The sequence below is a fragment of the Gekko japonicus genome, unplaced genomic scaffold, assembly GCF_001447785.1.
Source record: "Gekko japonicus isolate JY-2015 unplaced genomic scaffold, Gekko_japonicus_V1.1 scaffold2895, whole genome shotgun sequence".
In the NCBI taxonomy this organism is placed as follows: domain Eukaryota; kingdom Metazoa; phylum Chordata; class Lepidosauria; order Squamata; family Gekkonidae; genus Gekko; species Gekko japonicus.
The window spans coordinates 84,621-105,309 of record NW_015161492.1 but is presented as its reverse complement, the minus strand read 5'-3'; the positions used below and the strand labels follow the sequence as shown (position 1 = coordinate 105,309).

At 42.2% G+C, this 20,689-nt stretch overlaps 1 protein-coding gene across 1 annotated transcript in view; it reads right to left on the bottom strand.

Moving 5' to 3' along the window:
* The window catches only part of ARFGEF3 (ARFGEF family member 3), a 129,786-nt gene that overhangs the window by 39,135 nt on the left and 69,962 nt on the right, over nucleotides 1-20,689 (bottom strand). Inside the window, exons 10-15 of the mRNA XM_015429180.1 lie at nucleotides 12,539-12,643; nucleotides 9,553-9,877; nucleotides 6,458-6,570; nucleotides 2,931-3,841; nucleotides 1,489-1,655; nucleotides 69-234 (exon numbers count right to left, since the gene is read on the bottom strand). Coding sequence (XP_015284666.1) covers nucleotides 69-234; nucleotides 1,489-1,655; nucleotides 2,931-3,841; nucleotides 6,458-6,570; nucleotides 9,553-9,877; nucleotides 12,539-12,643 — 1,787 coding nt within the window. The remainder of the gene's footprint in view (nucleotides 1-68; nucleotides 235-1,488; nucleotides 1,656-2,930; nucleotides 3,842-6,457; nucleotides 6,571-9,552; nucleotides 9,878-12,538; nucleotides 12,644-20,689) is intronic.

Sequence of the window (20,689 nt, the reverse complement as noted above, 5' to 3'; positions counted from 1 at the left end):
AGCTGATGCTGTACATTTATTTCTGTGCCATCTCTATATTTAGATGACTATACAATTATCATACTCACCAGTTAGCATGGTAATGAGAGGAAGGCTGTGTTCTTCAGGACTTCCCCAATATCCGGCCTCTCCAAGAAGATTTCTCTCAAGTACCTGATGGTAAAGTTCTTCAACCCAAGCCTGAGAAAATACCATCAATACTCCACTGGACTGGACCTGCTTCATAAACTCCTTCTATAAAATGGAAGACCATACCAGTTAGGAAGTGCTGTTTCTCCTCAGAGAACCCAAAACATACAGGTAAGATCAGGAGGCCAAAAAAATATATCAATCTATTTGTTCCATCTCATTTATTGTGTGTACAGAGGTAAGTATCTCACTGCTAGCACAATTAATGAAATAACTCCTATACATAAGTTTTCAAAATGTTTATAAATGAAAAATCTCAGACCCTTGCAGGCATTATAACAAATTAACCAAACAGATCCCAAAAGCTTTAACTAACATTCATCCGTATAGCTATTTGGTAACAGGAAAAAAATATTTTGGATCATGGATGAGAAACATTGCATGACATTTCTTCCTGTTACCAAAACATTTATGTCCTGTGGTGAATACTCTGTCTTCACATCTCTCCCAATTATAAAACTGTGTGCTATGTAATTAACACTCTGGAAACATTAGCACAATTATAACAACCGCTTTGAATTTTAAACACAAAGGCTAAGTTCAGACATCATGACCAAATCATAGTTTGTGATGGGCACAAACCTGGTTGCTGGGCCTGCATGCTGTCTTCATTTCTCCCCCTCCCCTCACACACGCAAGCAGGGTTGAAGACCAAAGTCTTCCACTAACCCCAGCAGCCATTATGTCCAAATGTGGATGCTTCCATTAACTGAGGTTACTTTTCCTCCGGGTAACTGCGATTCCTAACCAAGATTAAACTGTGGTTAAGAATCCTAGTTATTGGGAAGGGAAAAACCCTCACCCATACTCAGACTTGATGAGTCACTGAAGTTAGTCAAACTCAGCACAATGCATGGGGGAAGGAAGAAGGGGCAAGAGGAAGGAGTGCTCAGGCATACCAACTAACCAAGCTTGCGTTCATTGTGGACAAGATGAGATTTGGTCATTGCATGTGACCTGAGCCATACAGAATCTTTTAGTTCTCTGTTTTTGAGAAAGGAGGAAACACCTGCATTAATTTTCATTTTTAGATCTGTATCCCCATCACTCTTGCAGCTTTGTAAGGCGTGCTATTCCTTCCAAAAATGTCTGCTGTTTGAACATGTCAGGTATATCTGAAAGCCAATCCTTCACTCAGTTACAATGATTTAAACCTGTGGTTCTAAAGCTCAAGTCAGTGAACTGCAGATCAACAGAAGCAGTAGAAAAAAAATGTAAGATACATCCATGTGACACGTTCATCATACTAAATCATGACTTTAGGCACACTTGGTAGCAAAATTTTCTATATCCACTTACTACTAACACAGGACACTGGGCAGGCTTCTTTCGGTAGTAATCTGCATTGGACAGCTTCAGATTAAGCAGAAGAGTGTAGTGAGAAACCATGTAGAGACTGTCTGCATTCATCAGTGTCTGGAAGCTGAAGCCAGTATTCCCTTCAAATCCTGGAGAGTGCATCATACCTAACAAACAGAGATGTAACAACCACTGTGCACCAGTGTTCCCTCTAAGCTGAGTTAGTGTGAGCTAGCTCACACTAACTCAGCTTAGAGGGAACATTGCTGTGCACTAGATACCTGGTTGGGCAGCCTCCTCCTGAGGCTGGCCACAGCACCATGGGATACACTGGTATAACTCCAGGATACCCCAGCATAATGCTTAGCTGGCTTCCCCCTAAATGCTAACAGCTCCTGGACTCAGGATTGTGCTGTAAGTCAATCAAGTGCACTTTTTCATAATGGCTCATCACAATTGGTAAACTACTTCACTGTAACACGAAATTGTCTTTCGCAGCCCACCACGGACTGCTCAGTTTGGGATGGAAAAAAGAGCTGCCGCTGGTAATAAGTTAATCAGTTAGTATAGTGATAGGCTAGCAGTGAAACTACACATTACAATTTTGTTACACGTAATGTCTGGGTTCCCTTGACCTGACTTTGAATGATGGATATCAGATGCAAGAAAACTTTCCCCCCAAGCATGAGGAGCCCTAGCTTAGATTGGGAATCAATATACAGGGGGAGAAGGGGCGTCAGGCCTTCCCCTGCACCATTTCCCTGATTTAAAATGGCGCTTGGGGAGCATTATTTACCCTGTAGGGGGGCTGCACAGATATTGATGGGCTGCATGTGCAGCCTCCCAGCAGAATCAATAGCACTCCTCAAGGGCTGCTTGAGGTTGGGAAAATGTTGAGGGGAGGAAGGCTGAAGCCCATCTACATTACATGTAGTTTGATCCTTGGATTGGTGAATCCCCACACACCATGCTACGAAGCATCACATGTAGTTTGATCCTTGGATTGGTGAAAATTTGTGTTCAGATCCCTTTTTAGACACGAAGGCCTGAGGGTAACCTTGAGTCAGTTATTGTCACAGCACATTTATCTCACATTAGGTAATATCTTGTTTGTGGATCTCTCCTGCAAATAGAGTCCTGTCTCTGCCACAACATTTTTTTCATGTGTTCTTCTTCTCTTGAACAGAAAAAAAAATTACACTGGAATCAGCTCCCTGTTTTACAGGATTAATCCATAAGGCTGCACATCAGTTAGAAGGCTAACTTTATCAGCCACAGCACAAAAATCATGCTTATACTTAAGGAGATGCTCTGTAATGGATATCTTCCCGCCCCCCCAAAAAAAAGATACTCAGTGAATTCATGTAATCCCCACCCCCAAAAAAAGATACTCAGTGAATTCATGTAACACTAACTGTGAAACAAACTGCCATCTCACCAACCTGAACAAAAAGTTGAAGAAAAGTTCTGAAGGGCCAAATCCACCTCTTCGACACTAGGAAGAGCTATAAGTCGAGGAAGAAGAGTTTCAAGGGACTGGATAAACAACCTGGCACTATGCTGATCTGCTTCCTGGTTCTTCAGCAGTTTCAAAGAAAGGGCAGCAGTCCGTAAAGATTTGTGACCTGGACAGTCTCTTGGGGTCTGCTCTTCATCAGCCAATGAACAGTTGTCTGAGCCTATGTCTGAGACATCTGACCTCCCAGAATCTTTCTCTGCTGCCATTGAATATTGGTCACATGAATCAAATTCAGTCCTAGAAAGATCCTGGTCATCAACACTGAAATTACTCTCACTGTACCTGGAGCCACAGGAACGTGCCCTGCAATCAACTGAAAGAAAATTAGTTATGTCTGGATAAACAACCATATGGCTCCTTTGAACAACATCTGGCTGGTCGATAGTTTCCGATTCCGGCTCTTTATAATGAATCTCTTTACCCGCTTGTCCACCTGGTGATTGCAGTGAATTTTTACGAATTTCAGAATTATCTTCTGGAGTAGTCTGGCCCAAATCACCCTCCAAAGTAGTTTGACCAGTATCTGTGGTAACACTAATGCTAATATCAGGACTTTTTTCATTGCCTGCATCCCATGGGGTATGTTCTGATGACAGGATACGTCTTTGCCACCTAAAATCTGCATCATTGATCTCCATGGAGTCTCTGCTTGTTTCAGCCCCGTCCTTTAATTCTTCCAAGCGTCGGAGAAGCAGATGGATCTGATCCTCATCCAGGCCTTTTCCTTGACTTAACTCATCTAAAGTTCCAAGGAGGGCACAAACGCAAGACACTGAGGCATAGCATGCTTCGATGCCACCTTTGATGCAAGCTTCGGTCATCCCATCCAGGATACTAGAATATAAAAACACACAACCCCCCTTTATTCTTTTTATTGTAATAGGAATCCTTGAACCCACAAGCATCACTACTACATTAAAGCACAAATACATCCTTTTTCAAAGAGAAGTAAAGGACAAGTATGGGCTTTCTTACTCTTTGATAATGAGCTGGGATTTGACACCATTGGTATTCAGTGTTGAGAGAAGCCTGGCCTTTATCTATTAGACAGAGCAGTATCTTCTGCCTCTTGTACTTCATATTTCAACTCACATTCTCATTGTGCTCCATCTTGAGATCAGGGCCCTTGCTCTACAGATTGATCTCGGAGACTGTCTGTTGGAGAACCACAACCCCACCCTGGTCTTGACAACATGATCGTAAGCTAGCAAGATTGTACTCCCATGTGTTTTTTTTGGGGGTGGTGGTGGTATTGTGTGCGTGTGTGTGCATGTCTGCACCTGGAAGTCATGTTGACTTCTGGTGACTGACCCCTACTGGAGGCCTGGAGGATATTCAGAGAGGTGGCTGAATAAAGCCTTCCCCTGTCCTCCCAACTTGGTATTCCAAGGAAGTCTCCCATCCAAGTACCTACCACAGTTGGCCCTGCTTAGTTTCCGGAACCTGATGAGATCAGGCTTGCCTGGGCTATCCAGGTCAGGGCAATTGTACTCCTATGTTGATCCCTGCTCTTTTGAAAGCTGCAGACTGTGTTAAAAATGATTAATCATCATAACCTATGACACAGTTCCAGAAACAAAATCTTACTGAATTTGGAATCCAGATTTCCCTTACTTCTTCAGTGTATGTTCACACAATGCATCTTTGACACCTGCTTGTCCAATTTATATGGATATCTTTGAGCTTGTGGAGCCCAAGGATGTGGGACAAGATCCTTGGACAGTTGAGATCTACCACCCATGCAATTGATCCTTGCCCTTCCTGGATGACAAAACTTCCAGGGGGGAGCTGGCCAAGAGGGTAAGGGGAGTGTTAAATGTTTCCTTGAGGGTGGGGGTTGTACCACCCATGTTCAAGGAGATAGTGATTAGACCTGTTGCAAAAAAAAACCCTCCATAATCCCTATTATGTTGGAGAACTTCCAGCCAGTCTCCAACCTTTGTTCTTGGGCAAGGTGCTTGAATGGGTGGTCACTTCTCATTTCCAGGGGCTCTTGGAAAAGACTGATTTTCTGGACACAATTCAATCTGGCTTCAGGCCAGAATTTGGAACAGAGACTGCTTTGGTTGCCTTGGTTGATGACCCTACTGAAAGCTAGATGGGGGAATATGACCCTGCCTGTTCCGCTGTCTCTCAGCACTGGGACTGGGGGACACTGTGTTATAGTAGTTCAAGATGTATCTGGGAGGGGGTTGCTCTGGGATGGTGCTGTGGAACCTGCTGTGCCCTATAGCTGCTGGCCTTTGGGTTCGATCTTTCCCACCTAATTCCGAGGATGCTGTTGATATTCTGAACCAGTGCTTGGTGTCAGTAATGGGTTGCATGAGGGTTAACAAGCTGAAATGTAGTCCTCAGAAGTGCTCTGGGTTAGTAGACTAGGGACTTCAGATCTTTCATGTCTTGGCTGGGGTTCTACTCCTCTTGAAAACCCAGGTTTACAGCTTGAAAGTGCTACTCAACAAAGCAGTCACCTTAGAAAGCCAGTTGGCAATTTTGGTTTGGAGTGCTTGTGCCCAGCTTTGGCTTGTGCATCAGTTGGATCTGTTCCTGGGTCAGGCAGATCTAGCTACAGTGATCCATCCCTTACTTACATCTAGTCTGGGCTACTGCAACGTGCTCTCCTTGGAGCTACTCTTGAAGAATTTTTTGGAGGCTGCAGTTAGTGTAGAACACTCTGGATAGACTCCTGGTAGGGGCCAGTTCATGGGAGAATATGACCCCCAACATTACAGCAATTACACTGGTTATTGATCCACACCCAAGCCGAATTCAACATATTGTTTTTGACCTTTACAGTCCTACATGACTTGGAACCAGGGCATCTGAAGGACCATCTTCTCCCATATGTTCCTGTGTGGGAATCAAGATCACAGGGAGAGGCCCTCCTGACTGTCCCCATCTATCAAAGAAGCTCATTTGCTGGGTACAGGAGAGGGGGCCTTTTCAGTGGCAGCTTTACAATTATAGAACAACCTCCCCAGGTAGGTGCATCTGGCCCCCTCACTTTCAGTCTTTAGGAGTCAGCTGAAGAAAGTTTTATTTAGGACCACTTTTTAAAGTTAACTGCCAGTCCTGAATTTTGGTTTTAAATTTTGGTTTTTATTTTTAATGTATTTTGTGTATTTTATCTATGTTGTAAACTGCCTTGAGCTCCATAAGGAAGAAAGGTAGCTAAAATGTTTTAAATAAAATAAAACGATAAATACTTGTGCAGCTTTACACTTCAGAATAAGCTTGCATTATTCAAGTTAAGCATATTGTATATTTCACAATATTTTGCTGAGATCTTTCATTGGATTATGGTATTTATCCCTTAAATGAAGAGAAAAGTTAAATGTATGCAAATTGCAGCTATGTAAATTCCACTGCATTCATACATAAATAAAGCCTACTTGGCTGAAAGTCCAGTATTTAGTAGACATGCAATTAAAATACAGAAGCGGAACTTACAGTTTGAGGAGATCCAGGTGAGACTTTCTTTTAGAAATTGATCTTTTTCTGGATTCTGGTTCAGAGAAGCAGGGGCCTGCCAAATCACACACCCGTTGAGGACTCCCAAGCATCTAAACAGAATGCAAATCTGTATGAGATAAGAGAAACTGTCTGCAACTCCAATAAATACATAACTGGGATCATCTTGAATTTTAAGTGGGCTAATTTGTCTGAGGACATACAGAGATAAACTAACACTGTGCCTTCTGAGGCAAAGGGGATCTTGAGAGGCTTTAGATTTTAACTTGGATCCTATGCAGGATTAGCAGAGCTGCTTTTCTACCTCCCACTGCAGTAAGTGGACCATAGGATCAAGTGGGGGCTGTAGTGGAGGAAGAGAAATCAGTGAAAATTGGTCTCCTCCATTTTGAAAGTGAAGTGGCAACCAGAAGAAAAAAGAGAATTTAGGATCTAAGCCTTGATTACAAAATAAAGTAGGTCTCGAGTAAATTTTCACATTTTCTCCTGGCCTTGAATTAAACCCAATCAGTTGGAATCAATGCATATGTTCAATCAAACAGGACTAATATTACAGTAAAAACCATGGTTATAAGCATCCTACAGGTTCACATACTGTGCTGGGTGGGGTTTATAAAGAGTGCTATTTGCACTTTTCAGAAGACATCAGCTTTACTCTATGACACAGCTCTAGGAAAAGCACTGCATGATGCCTCTAGTATACATTCATGGTAGGTGTCAAAATATTCTCCAAAAAGTGATAATGCCACAAAGTGAAATGGATAATCTTCCATGACCACAGAGGAGTTACTGGAAGTAGTACCACTTATGTTAGGTCTGACCACATATCTACAATTACCTGGACAGACCTGAATATTGCAAGCGGGATAAACAACCAATTGGATGCATGTGCTTCTAAAAACTATAACCAGACAGAAAGAAATATGACAATGAATTACCTATTTTTCTGCTGGTATTTTCATTTTTTTTTATTGTTGAAGAATTATATTACTCACAACCAACAAAAAGGTACATAGATTGTATATAACATCATCTAGTGCTTAAGACAAATTGTATCAATTCAACTTATTTCTCCTTACATAATATTTATATCTCTTTACATAAAGCTGTGTTCTTGTTTTCCCTTCTTTCAAAATGATAATTATGCATTAAAGCATACATTATAATTATTAGCTTCCTAAGTTCCTGCATCTTCTGTCTTCTTGTTTTAAGCTGATAAAACGATTAACCCAGGGCTTTTTTTGTAGAAAAAGCCCAGCAGGAACTCATTAGCATAATAGGCCACACCCAACAGCAGAAACTCATTAGCATATTAGGCCACACCCCTGACAGCACATCACATTAGCATATTAGGCCACACTCCATGTTACCAGAAGTGTGGTCATCCAGCCACACCCACCTTTTGCTTCTTATTCTATTTACTTTGTTTATTGTCAAAACCCAGGGCTTTTTTGTAGCAGGAACTTCTTTGCATGTTAGGCCACACACCCCTAATGTAGCCTAATGAGTTTCTGCTGTTGGGTGTGGCCTATTATGCTAATGAGTTCCTGCTGGGTGTGGCCAACGTGGGAGCCAGCCAGAACTCCGTTCCTGTGCGTTCCTGCCCAAAAATAGCCCAACCGATAAAGTATACATTAGAGCCCAGAAGACCATTTAGGTCTATGGGAGGCCACAATGTAAGCTAGGGGAGAACCTTCTACCTCACCCAGTGACCTGCAATATGGCAGCACATACCTGTTTGTTAGTACCATATGTTAATATCATGTTGTAAAGTAGCTGCAAGGGGGGTTATTAATTTTCCATTTTCACATTTACATTCATGGCGGATGGCAATTTGGCAAAATAGCAGCACAAACCACCTACCAACTCTATTAAATTTCAATTCTGATCATGGCTGTTAAACACTTCTATGGGGAAAAGAAATTAAGAACCTTGTGGAAGAAAATTATCTTAGGATATGCATAACACAAAGATAGATTAAACCAAATAAAGTATACCATAACATAGCAAAATCATTAGGCAGTTTTCATCCCCATTTTAGAAGATACCTATGCCTTCAAGGATGCTTGCTCAAATGCATTTATTCTCAGAGTGCACTGAGTGCTATTCCCAGATCATGTTTAATTGCTGAGCTGTGGCTTCCTACTTGTGAAGGTCTTTCTCCATGGTTATTTGAAGATTCAGTATGTAAAATGCAAAGGACCCCATAGCAGTAATCATGGTGTAAAGCTAAACATGGGAAATACATGCAAGTGCTTTCAGATTTATTTTAAAATATTTTAAATTAAATAATTAAATTAATACACATACCATAAAGTCAGCCACTGCCAGTACACTGATCGTTTCTTTAAAATATCATATACTTGCAGTTACTAAGTAAATGTATTACTGAAAGAACCTTAGGAACACTTTAGGAACACCTGACTGTAGTAACCAACTCCATATGTTTGGTTTAATACTTAGTTCATCAGTTTAGGAGGTTAGGCACTATCACACATGCTCCTAGACTGGTCTAATTTATTCCATGATCTAATCTGGTCTAATTTGGTCCATCCTTGTAGATGGTTTTCAGGCTTCAGCTAGGCAGCCATCTGTTATTTACCAAACAGAGCATACTAAACCTATGTTAGCCTGCCTGAATTGCCTGACTTTATATTGCTGAGTTCAATTCAAGGCACAGTTTATAAAGCACCAGATGCCATACAAGGCCCAGGCTCTTCACTTCTTAAATCTGGCTAAAGAGGACCTGCTCCATATTGTTGTCTATTGCAAAACATTGTGAGGCACTTTGTAGGGTAGGGAAAGGATACCATAGTGGCAAAATCAGAACTTCGAAACAAGCTGCCCAGGAAAGGCCATCAAAGAGCCTCATTGTTAGAACTCAAACAATCTCTTCACTTCTCAAGTACTTGGATATGAACTAGTGAAATGCATGTTGCTGCTCATTTCTTGCTTGTTACTTTGTATATGGTTTAATTTCAGAAATGCTGCTTTGAATAAATAGTAATAATCATGATTAACTTGCAATTTAAATAATTTATGAATAAACATCAAACTCTCTCAGGTTACCTTACCTCTTTCATGATCTTGATAGCTTCAACTCGGTGTTGAGGTGGGGGATACAGAAGCATACGATGATAGAGAGACTGCAGGACCGGCTTCATGGATTCCACCGATCCCACCAACCGGACTAATTCTGCGGCAATGTAATATATTGTCCGGGCAACAGGACTACTAAGGGCAGGTGCGGTTGAAGAACAACCTGACCCTCGGCCGTGATCAGAGACCCCTGAGGAAGGAGAATCAGTCTCAAGACAGGTGCTGCTGTGAGCAGAAGTAATTGTTTTGTCATGGACTGGATTTCCCAGAATTACTATGAGGGCTGGACACAGCTGCTTCCTAAGAAAGAAAGAAAGAAAAAGGAATTATTTATATGTATAGATTTCTTCACTGAACGTGCTATATTGTAGAAATCAGCCCTGAATGTCTAATCTCTTCTTACATATAGTGTGTGTACACATACAAACTCTAATGTTATTTATGAATTTACTTTCTTGGATTTTCACACATTTGTTTATTTATAAAGTTCCTACTATGAGACTCATGGGAATACAAGTGAAGGGAAGGGGAGGCTTTTGAAGATGCCTCCACCCCTTTTTTTGCTTCCCCAGCCGGCCTGCCAAGGCGGGCTGGGGAAGCGAATAGAGAAGGGGTTTATAGTGTAAACCCCTTCTCTCTAGAGTTGCACCGCAGCAGTGGCACGATCTTTCCAGCAGTGGCCCCATAGAATACAATGGAAAGATTGTGCCGCTGCTGCGGCGTGACTCCAGAGAGAAGGGGTTTAAACAATCTTTCCATTGTATTCTATGGCTGTGGCACGACTCTAGAGAGAAGGAGTTTAAACTTTAAGCCCCTTCTCTTTTCGCTTCCTCCGCAAGCCTGCTGGGAGCAGGGCTTGCTGCCACCACCATTTCTGCCCGCTCTGGCTCACTCCAGCCCCAAATGACCCCTGACCAGCACCCTGAATTGTGCCCAGAAATTGATTGGGAGCCAGTGTAGAGGAGCCAAGACTGGAATGATATGGTCCTTATGACCCATTCCAGTCAACATCCTGGCTGCAACATTCTGTACTAATTGACGTTTCAGAACACTTTTCAATGTCACCCCATGCAGAGCACATTGCAGCAATCTAATCTTGATGTACCCTGATAATGCACCACAGTGGCCAAATTTTTTCTGTCCAGGATAAGCCATAGTTGGCTAAGGTATTCCTAGCTACAGCTGCGACCTGGTTATCCGGCACTAGGCCTGTGTCCAAGAGCAACTCCATACTACAGGCCTGTTCCTTTAAGGGGAATGAAACTCCACCCAGAATGGATGACACCTTATCGGTGACCTTGAACACATGGAATTACTTGATCACTGCAGCTATCTTCAAGGCCCCTTCTTTTACTTTACTTTAACAAGGCCCCTCCTTGGGTGGCCTTGCCTTCTGAAGCTAAATGGGTGGCAACCAGAGAAAAGTACTCCCAATTATGGCACTGGAGTTAATGAATTCCCTCTCCAGGGAGATTTTCTGTTCCCCTCAATCACTGTCTTCCACCAGTAAGGAAAGACTTAACTGTTTTGGTAGGTGTTCCCTCACTGATCCTTCTTTCTGTTCATGTGTTTTGTTTTATCACTGTTTTTACCTACTTTTAAAATATGTATTTTAAAAGCTGTTTTAATGGTTTTGATTGTTCACCACTCTGAGGACCTTAAGTTCGGTAGAAAGGTAGCATTCAAATGTTCTAATAAATAATGAGTCTTTTATTTTTCTTTTGCTTAGATGCTGCAGTATATTGCTTCACAACTGTATGCTTTCAGGTTTCATAAAGAATACAACTAAAGATAATTTCCCCCTGAAACAGGAGTTAGCTTTTGCAACCAGACACAAATACTATACTTGGCATACACTTACAAAAGTTCAAAGAAAGGGCAAGGAGAGCCTGCCTAGTTGGAAATTTCTCGAACAAAGGATTTCCAAAGAATTGCTCTACTTCTACAGCTCTTAAAGAAAGAGGGAGTTTTTGAATTTGAGCAGAGGGTCTGGTTAGGTTACAGGGCAAGTGTATCTATTAAGATCAACCTGTTGGTGGCAGCAGAGATTAAATCATATTTGTGCATGGGTCTGTTTGGAGGAAGCTAAAGAGGTGACATCCTCAATCACGGCTAACAGCAGGAGCTTTGGGCCGGCTAAGTAGAATAGAAACAAAGGCCTGTGAGGTCTGTTTTACCATAGACCATCGCCAGGGGCTGGCTGCCAGATCCCAGTTCTCTGAAGGTACGTTGTCATCCTGGTAAGTCACAGAGAGGGATCTTTGCTATGCCACACTTCTACCAGAAGCGCTAGAGCCTTCTGAAAGGCTGGTCCCTGTCCAAATAATGAAGAAGGGCTGTTGTAGCCCAGCTGCTAGAAATCCTCCCAATTTTTCAGCAGCTGAGATGTAGCTTCTGAGTCTTAATCCTAACAGCATGCCCAAACATGAGGAAGTCCTCGAGCACGGTGACTCAAATCCCCCACAGTATACTCCAGTAGGGCTGCCAAGTCCCCCCGGGGGGCAAGGAAACCCCCGCCCGGGAGGCCCGTTCCCCGCCGCCGGATCGGGCCCCCGGGGGGAACCCCACCCCCAAAGCACGTCACACGGAAGTGACGCAAGCACATCGGGAACGTTGGGGGCGGGGCCACAATCATCCCAGGGAAAACTCTATGGTTTTCCCTCGGATGATTGTGGCCCCGCCCCCAACGTCCCTGATGTGCTTGCATCACTTCCGTGTGACGTGCTTGCAGCGCACGCATGCGAAGACTCCCGGAGCAAGGCTGGGCTCCCCCGCTCCGGAACAGGTGAGCACTTGGCAACCCTATACTCCAGTGGCAATAAAACTTTCCCCCCTTCTGAAAAAAACCAGGGTAAATATAAATGACATTTAATAATAGCTCAGAGTAGAAAGAGTTAACTCCTTCCTATGAGATTGAATGCTGGTTCTTTCCCAAGAAATATACAAAGCAGGAACATTTACCAGATGAGGTCAGTGAATCCTTTGTGCTGGCGCATAGTAGGAGAGGAACTACTGAGCATTGAGAGGATGCATTCCAGGTACAGAAGCTGCAACTGCTGATTCTCACTAAAAATGGAAACAAAATATACACTTTCTTGTTCATCCTAAACAGAGGCAATAAAAAGCAGATGCTTTTTTCTCCCTGTTGCACACAGAGATATAAAAGGAAGGCTTTCTACCAAGACAATGAAAAAGGACAGCAGTTGAATGCAATTATCTGGAATCAATTTCACCCAAAGAGAAAGATGAATTCTTATTTAAAATGGACAGCTTCATCCAAGATATTTTATAGCATACTCAGACTGAATCATGTCAGATACTCTGAATGCTTCACTTAATTCATAAGCTAGTCACTGCTTTCAGTGGAAAAGCTAAACAAATGCTTAATAGGGGTTCCAAGCGCTTTATTTCAGCTTCCTCGTGCCTCAAAATTTGATAATGTTATATATTTTCAATAGTTGTAGCTATTCTTTCATTACTTTCCAGCTGAGACTCATCATAATAGAACAATACAACATTGCCTGAGCAACTATGGTTATGCAGGCTCACAGAGTCCTCCTGCCTCCTCTCTTGTACAAACAGTCCCTTTCAGTTTTGGAGCTGTGATTTGCATTACTTGTGCACTGTTGGTGGGGAGGATCCAAGGAGCTTTTCTCTAGCCTAAGGAACCTTCTCCCAACTTGAGTGGAAGAAAACTCCTTGGAGGACAGTACAAGTAAGGCAAATCATAACTAGCTTCAAAGCTTGAGGAAGCCTCCTTAGGTTGGAAGAAGGCTTCAGACGTTGTTCAGTGGGTTGGTAGCATGGGGGGTAGAATCCATATCATTTTCATCAACCGAAGTGAGGGTCATGTCAAACTATAGTTAGCACCCATGTGTAGAAGCGGGCAAAGTGCACTTTAGACTCTGGTCTCCACTGATTTGCCACACTACCCAGAGTTAGTGCCAACAGTGAAAGGTAGGAAGCAATGCCCATGCAACTGGTGAGGAGGGAAGAATGCACAAGCTTGGAGGGCAACTTCTGATAGCTTGAACATGGCTAAGGTAACAGGCAATATTACATCTGCATTGGGCCACTGGATCATGCACTTTTCATTGCAGAAACTTCCCAATTTAACATGCATAGGGAAACTCCTGTTCCTATAACAAATTGACAGCAAAAATAAATAAATTCCAATCTAATGAAAGAATCTAATGCCCACTAAGAAGATTAAATTAAAATAGAGGCTCCTTCAAAGTGCAAAACAGAACCCCCCCCCAGGGTTTTAATAGCAATAGAGTTCAGTTAAAGAGCCACGCGCTTTGATAACAACAAAATATTCAATTAAAATGTCTTAAACTTCCACTGTATTGGGAAGATTGTGTCGGAGACAAGCAAAACATTACAATACAAGAAGGGGGACCGCGATACTCGCGGGGGGGGCAGGGGGGAGGAACTCAGCAGGCAGAGGAGGAAGCAGCTGGAGCATGTAAGCTCGCCCTCCGTCTCCCCCCCACTCGATTCCCCCCCGCCTCCTCCCCCCGCCCTCTCGGACATAGTGAGAGCAATGAAATAATATATGGGGGAGGGTCTCTATCGACTCGGAAGGGCATGAGCAAAATCTCAGATGTCTGGGGATACGTTGAAATCTTCCGGAAAGAACTGCAGATGGAAAAGTGTCAAATCTGGCTCTGGAAAAGGCCCATTTATGATTTGGGTTGGAAATATTAGCTAGGTATAAAGGAGCATACATTAAAGTTTTGGATTTCAGAGATTTGTAAAATGGCGGAAGTGCAGCATAAGCTCTCTGACCTGCTTTTTAAAAGGTGATGCTACAGTGGGACGGATGAGGAATATGCCTTTTCCATCTAACAATCTCACTTGAGCACTTCTTTAATTAGGTCTGCCCACACAGCAAAGCGATAGTCACTTTTCTCCAGCAAGAATACCTTCCACTCTATTGTTAATTACACACTTGTGCCTCCCTGTCCTTTCAAAGTGTGGGTCATGTCAAACTACACTTAGCACCCATGTGTAGAAGCAGGCAAAGTGCAGTTTAGACTCTGGTCTCCACTGATTTGCCAAACTACCCAGAGTTAGTGCCAACAGTGAAAGGTAGGAAAGATACACAGGAGCAGTAAACTTCTGGAATACAGTTAAATACATCTAAATTTACTCCAGTCCAGAGAATTCTCTTGAGAAACAAAGACATCATTTAAATTTAAACTATTTTCTTCTTTCATTAAACCAGAGTGACACATTGCTAAGCAGTCCTAGCCTCATATTCCATGCTTAGTAATTTAAAACTATTACACGGAGAGAGATTTTTTTAAGAGATGGTAAAAGGCTAACAAATTACTATCATACGCAGGGATGATATCTCCTCCTATCTGTATGGCCCTGAAGAGGAGTAAGGATGTCTACATTAACAAACCTGAGATGGCTCCCACTGATGATGTTCTAAGTAGAGGGAAGGAAAAGGAATCCAGTGAGCCTCCTCTGTATTGACTGGTGCCTAATTTCTATTGACCCGATCAAGAGAATTTATATCAATACGGTGAATTTATCCAGTGTTGTAATGAGGTGCCACCTGCTTAAATTACAGTTTTCATTTACCCTCACCCCCCGCCCAAGTAAAACAAGTCTTTTCTTGCTATCTCAACTGTAGATCTCGTAAATTAAGAAACAGCAGAACATAAAACCTCATATTTTAAATACCTTGGAAGGCATGCAGTTAGAAAGAATGAACAAGGTCTCTCCTCTTCCCCCCCCCCATCTACTCAGGATACTGTCTCATTCTGTGCCAAAGGCAGGGCCAGCCAACTTAAATATTCCCACCCAGACAGCAGTTTCCTCCCACCTCTTGGCTCTGCCTTCTAAGCAGAAGGAACAGAACTGTTTGGCTACAGGTGTTGGAACCGGGATTGGGATGATTGTGGCGTAGACAGGCAAAACATTAGAATATATTAATTCTCTTTTACTCGTATTGTGCATTGTGAGCTTCCTTTCACTCACAAAAATGCCTAACAGTAATAACAGGCTTTAAAAATACTGATGACTAGGATCCAGCGGTGAGTGAGAGAGGATTGGAAAGGAGAACGAATAGGTTTCCAGACAGCACTGAGGATGCACTGGAGAAGAACCGTCTGTCATTGTCTTATTAATGATCTGTTATTAATGATCTGTTATCTCAACTGGGGGGGGGGCTGCTTATTGTACACATAAGTGCTAGTTGTGTTTGATATCGTTTTGGATTAATTTGGGCAAATCCCAGACTCAGCTATGGATATAATCACTGAGATTTACAACCAGCTTTACCTTGAAGAAAAATAAATATTAAATGATTAGTCCTTAAATTTGGCATGGATTTGTCCTCCAGTAGGTGTTTCAGCAAAAGTTCCTCGGACTGGATTACTAATTGTCCTTGAAATCTAAATGACCTTAATAAAGGCGTAATTAAAAGGGCTCTTTCTTCTGCATAGTGAGAGCAATGAAATAATATATGGGGGAGGGTCTCTATCGACTCGGAAGGGCATGAGCAAAATCTCAGATGTCTGGGGATACGTTGAAATCTTCCGGAAAGAACTGCAGATGGAAAAGTGTCAAATCTGGCTCTGGAAAAGGCCCATTTATGATTTGGGTTGGAAATATTAGCTAGGTATAAAGGAGCATACATTAAAGTTTTGGATTTCAGAGATTTGTAAAATGGCGGAAGTGCAGCATAAGCTCTCTGACCTGCTTTTTAAAAGGTGATGCTACAGTGGGACGGATGAGGAATATGCCTTTTCCATCTAACAATCTCACTTGAGCACTTCTTTAATTAGGTCTGCCCACACAGCAAAGCGATAGTCACTTTTCTCCAGCAAGAATACCTTCCACTCTATTGTTAATTACACACTTGTGCCTCCCTGTCCTTTAGATACACAGGAGCAGTAAACTTCTGGAATACAGTTAAATACATCTAAATTTACTCCAGTCCAGAGAAGTCTCTTGAGAAACAAAGACATCATTTAAATTTAAACTATTTTCTTCTTTCATTAAACCGGAGTGACAGATTGCTAAGCAGTCCTAGCCTCATATTCCATGCTTAGTAATTTAAAACTATTACAGGAGAGAGATTTTTTCTAAGAGATGGTAAAAGGCTAACAAATTACTATCATACGCAGGGATGATATCTCCTCCTATCTGTATGGCCCTGAAGAGGAGTAAGGATGTCTACATTAACAAACCTGAGATGGCTCCCACTGATGATTATGGCCATGAGATGGCTCCCACTGATGATGTTCTAAGTAGAGGGAAGGAAAAGGAATCCAGTGAGCCTCCTCTGTATTGACTGGTGCCTAATTTCTATTGACCCGATCAAGAGAATTTATATCAATACGGTGAATTTATCCAGTGTTGTAATGAGGTGCCACCTGCTTAAATTACAGTTTTCATTTACCCTCACCCCCCGCCCAAGTAAAACAAGTCTTTTCTTGCTATCTCAACTGTAGATCTCGTAAATTAAGAAACAGCAGAACATAAAACCTCATATTTTAAATACCTTGGAAGGCATGCAGTTAGAAAGAATGAACAAGGTCTCTCCTCTTCCCCCCCCCCATCTACTCAGGATACTGTCTCATTCTGTGCCAAAGGCAGGGCCAGCCAACTTAAATATTCCCACCCAGACAGCAGTTTCCTCCCACCTCTTGGCTCTGCCTTCTAAGCAGAAGGAACAGAACTGTTTGGCTACAGGTGTTGGAACCGCTGCCCATTCTTTTTTAATAGTTTCACTACAGCTTTCCTGCAGTTCTCCTGCAGGTATAATATTGAAGTGAAGGCATTTTTCCATGGCTCTGCCATATAAGACCTCTTGGGCACCTGCACAGCAAGCAGACACACCAGCATCTGGGCTTCCTTAATCTCCTGTCCCCATCCCTCTAGCTCAGTGGGAAGGGGACAGCAGACCCTCCAACTGCAAATGTAGGTGTGGCAGAAAGCAGCAGAACAGGTCATCTTAACCCCTTCCTGTGCTGCTCTTTGGCACAGGATCTACAGAGGAGTGCCTCGAGAGGATTGGAAAGGAGAACGAATAGGTTTCCAGACAGCACTGAGGATGCACTGGAGAAGAACCGTCTGTCATTGTCTTATTAATGATCTGTTATTAATGATCTGTTATCTCAACTGGGGGGGGGGCTGCTTATTGTACACATAAGTGCTAGTTGTGTTTGATATCGTTTTGGATTAATTTGGGCAAATCCCAGACCCAGCTATGGATATAATCACTGAGATTTACAACTAGCTTTACCTTGAAGAAAAAGAAATATTAAATGATTAGTCCTTAAATTTGGCAGTCAATAACTTTTGACCAGAGCATCTTTCGGGGACCAGATCCTTAATTTTTTGTAAATCAGTGCAGCTCTATTAAGACTTCTATTTAAACAGCATGTATTATAATCTATAAATATTTATTGCTTTAAAAAGTATAACCCACTTTCTCCTTCATTTGAAGTAGTTCACAAAATTCAAATACCAAAAACACCAAACAAAATCAAACAACAGAACCGTTAATAATAGAGGTTTTTATTTAAGCACCTACCTGCCTTAGAAAATTCAAAAGCTTAGTTCCAAGGAAACCACATAAAATCAAATCCCCACATAAAAGAATAAAATTCACTGTTGCTGTCATAACCCATCAGAACAAAAAGTCAAATAAGAGGTCAGGAACCAAATGTTGATTTCAAGAGAGCTATTCTATACATTTTCTGAATTTTGCTAATGAGGATTCCTCCCCATGTGTCAGATCACTCCAAAAGGTTAGGGTTGCCAGGTCTTACCTGGCTGCCAGCATTCCTGGAGCTTCTGGTTATCATAGAGTTTTTAGCCAAATGCTAAAGCGCCCCCCCACATAATATGCCCGACACGATGATGTCACCTTTGGGTGATGTCATCATGTTGCGCACACTGGGGCTCTTCGGGGTGGGTTCCCCCACCAGCCAGCTGGCCATGGGGGGGGGAGGGATGACAACCCTAGTTAGGGTAATTCTCTCAAGGGCTATAGATCAGTGCTGACACCCACAAAATAGATCACTGCTGACACCCACAAAATTAAGATTTTTTTAAAAACAAAACTGGGTCAGGGCAATGTCAATACACACCATTATGACAATAAATGGCATGAGTTTTTCTCTACTTTCTAGATTAACATCTGAAAAGTTTCTGAAATGCTCTCTCCCCACAAGCATTAGGAGACTACTTTGCCTTTTAAATGTAGATGACAGCAATGGAATGCCAAGTACCTTTTAGCAATTAGGATTACCATTTCCAGTGCAAAAAGAGCACCTGTATGCAGAATCAGCATTTAGGTGCGAATGAATTATTTCTTTGAATGAATCTTCAAGGCAGCAGTTAAATAATGAGCTACAGACAGGGTAACAGCCTTATCTTTGCCAGATAACAAATACAATAAATGGTAATCATGTGAACATACTGGAAAGTGTGAAATCAATGGAAAAACAAAAGAAGATCTTATGGAAGAATATAACTCACAACCAAATTAAAAAATGGGTGTTTCCATCTTTCCATTTCCACATGGGCAGACTCTCTGTTCAATCGTTTTATCTGAGAATCTGCCAAATAATTCATTAAGAGGTAAAGCACTATGTCTGGCCAAGAAAGGTTGGAATAGTTAAGAATTTCAGATAATCTGGAAGTACTGGAAAAGATGGGGTGCTCAGTCCCCAGAAAGAGGGTACACATTTCCTTTTGGCATCACTACATAACTCGAGATGGTCCCTTAATTCTAAGTTAGTAAGGGCTTCTAGTGTCCTGGCCTCACTGGTGGACCTCCTGATGGTACCTGGTATTTTTTGGCCACTGTGTGACAGAGTGTGGACTAGATGGGCCATTGGCCTGATCCAACATCGGCTTCTCTTATGTTCTTATGTTCTCTTAAGTACCTTATTCATAACTAGAGGGCGATCTGAAGGAAAACTTGGGCAGGGAATATGTAATCTTTCATTAAAAATATGTAATCTTTCATTAAAATCTGTCTTCATTCCTGAGGACTGGAAGGTAGCTAACGTCACTCCCATCTTTAAAAAGGGTTCCAGAGGAGATCTGGGAAATTACAGGCCAGCCAGTCTGACTTCGGTACCGAGTACGTCGGTGGAAACTATTATTAAGGAAAGAATTAATAGGCACGTAGATGAACAAAAACTATTGAGGAAGACTCAGCATGGGTTCTGTAAGGGAAGATCTTGTCTCACTAACCTGTTAGTGTTCTTTGAGGGACTGAACAAACATGTTAACAAAGGGGACCCAATAGATGTTGTTTACCTTGACTTCCAGAAAGCTTTTGATAACATTCCTCATCAAAGGCTCCTAAGTAAGCGCAATAGTCATGGGATAAAAGGACAAGTCCTTTTGTGGATCAAAAACTGGCTGATTAATAGGAAACAGAGAGTGAGTATAAATGGGCAATTTTCTCAGTGGAGGGTGGTAAGCAGTGGGGTGCCGCAGGGATCAGTACTCGGTCTGATGCTTTTTAACTTGTTTATTAATGATTTGGAGTTGTGAGTAAGCAGTGAAGTGGCTAAATTTGCAGATGACACGAAGTTGTTCAGGGTGGTGACAACCAAGGAGGATTGTGAGGCACTCCAAAGGGATCTGTTGAGGATGGGCGAGTGGGCATCAATGTGGCAAATGGGGTTCAATGTGGCCAAGTACAAAGTGATGCACATTGGAGCAAAAAATCCTAACTATAAACACACGTTGATGAGGTCTGAACTGGCAGAGACTGACCAAGAGAGAGATCTTGGAGTCGTAGTAGATAACTCAATGAAAATGTCAAGTCAGTGTGTGATTGCAATAAAAAAGGCAAACGCTATGCTGGGGATTATTAGGAAGGGAACTGAAAACAAATCAGCCGGTATCACAATGTCCCTGTATAAATCGATGGTACGTCCTCATTTGGAGTATTGTGTACAGTTCTGGTCACCACACCTCAAAAAGGATATTATAGCATTGGAAAAAGTGCAGAAAAGGGCAATTAGAATGATAAAAGGACTGGAACACTTTCCCTATGAGGAAAGGTTAAAGTGCTTGGGGCTCTTTAGCTTGGAGAAATGACGACTGAGGGGTGACATGATCGAG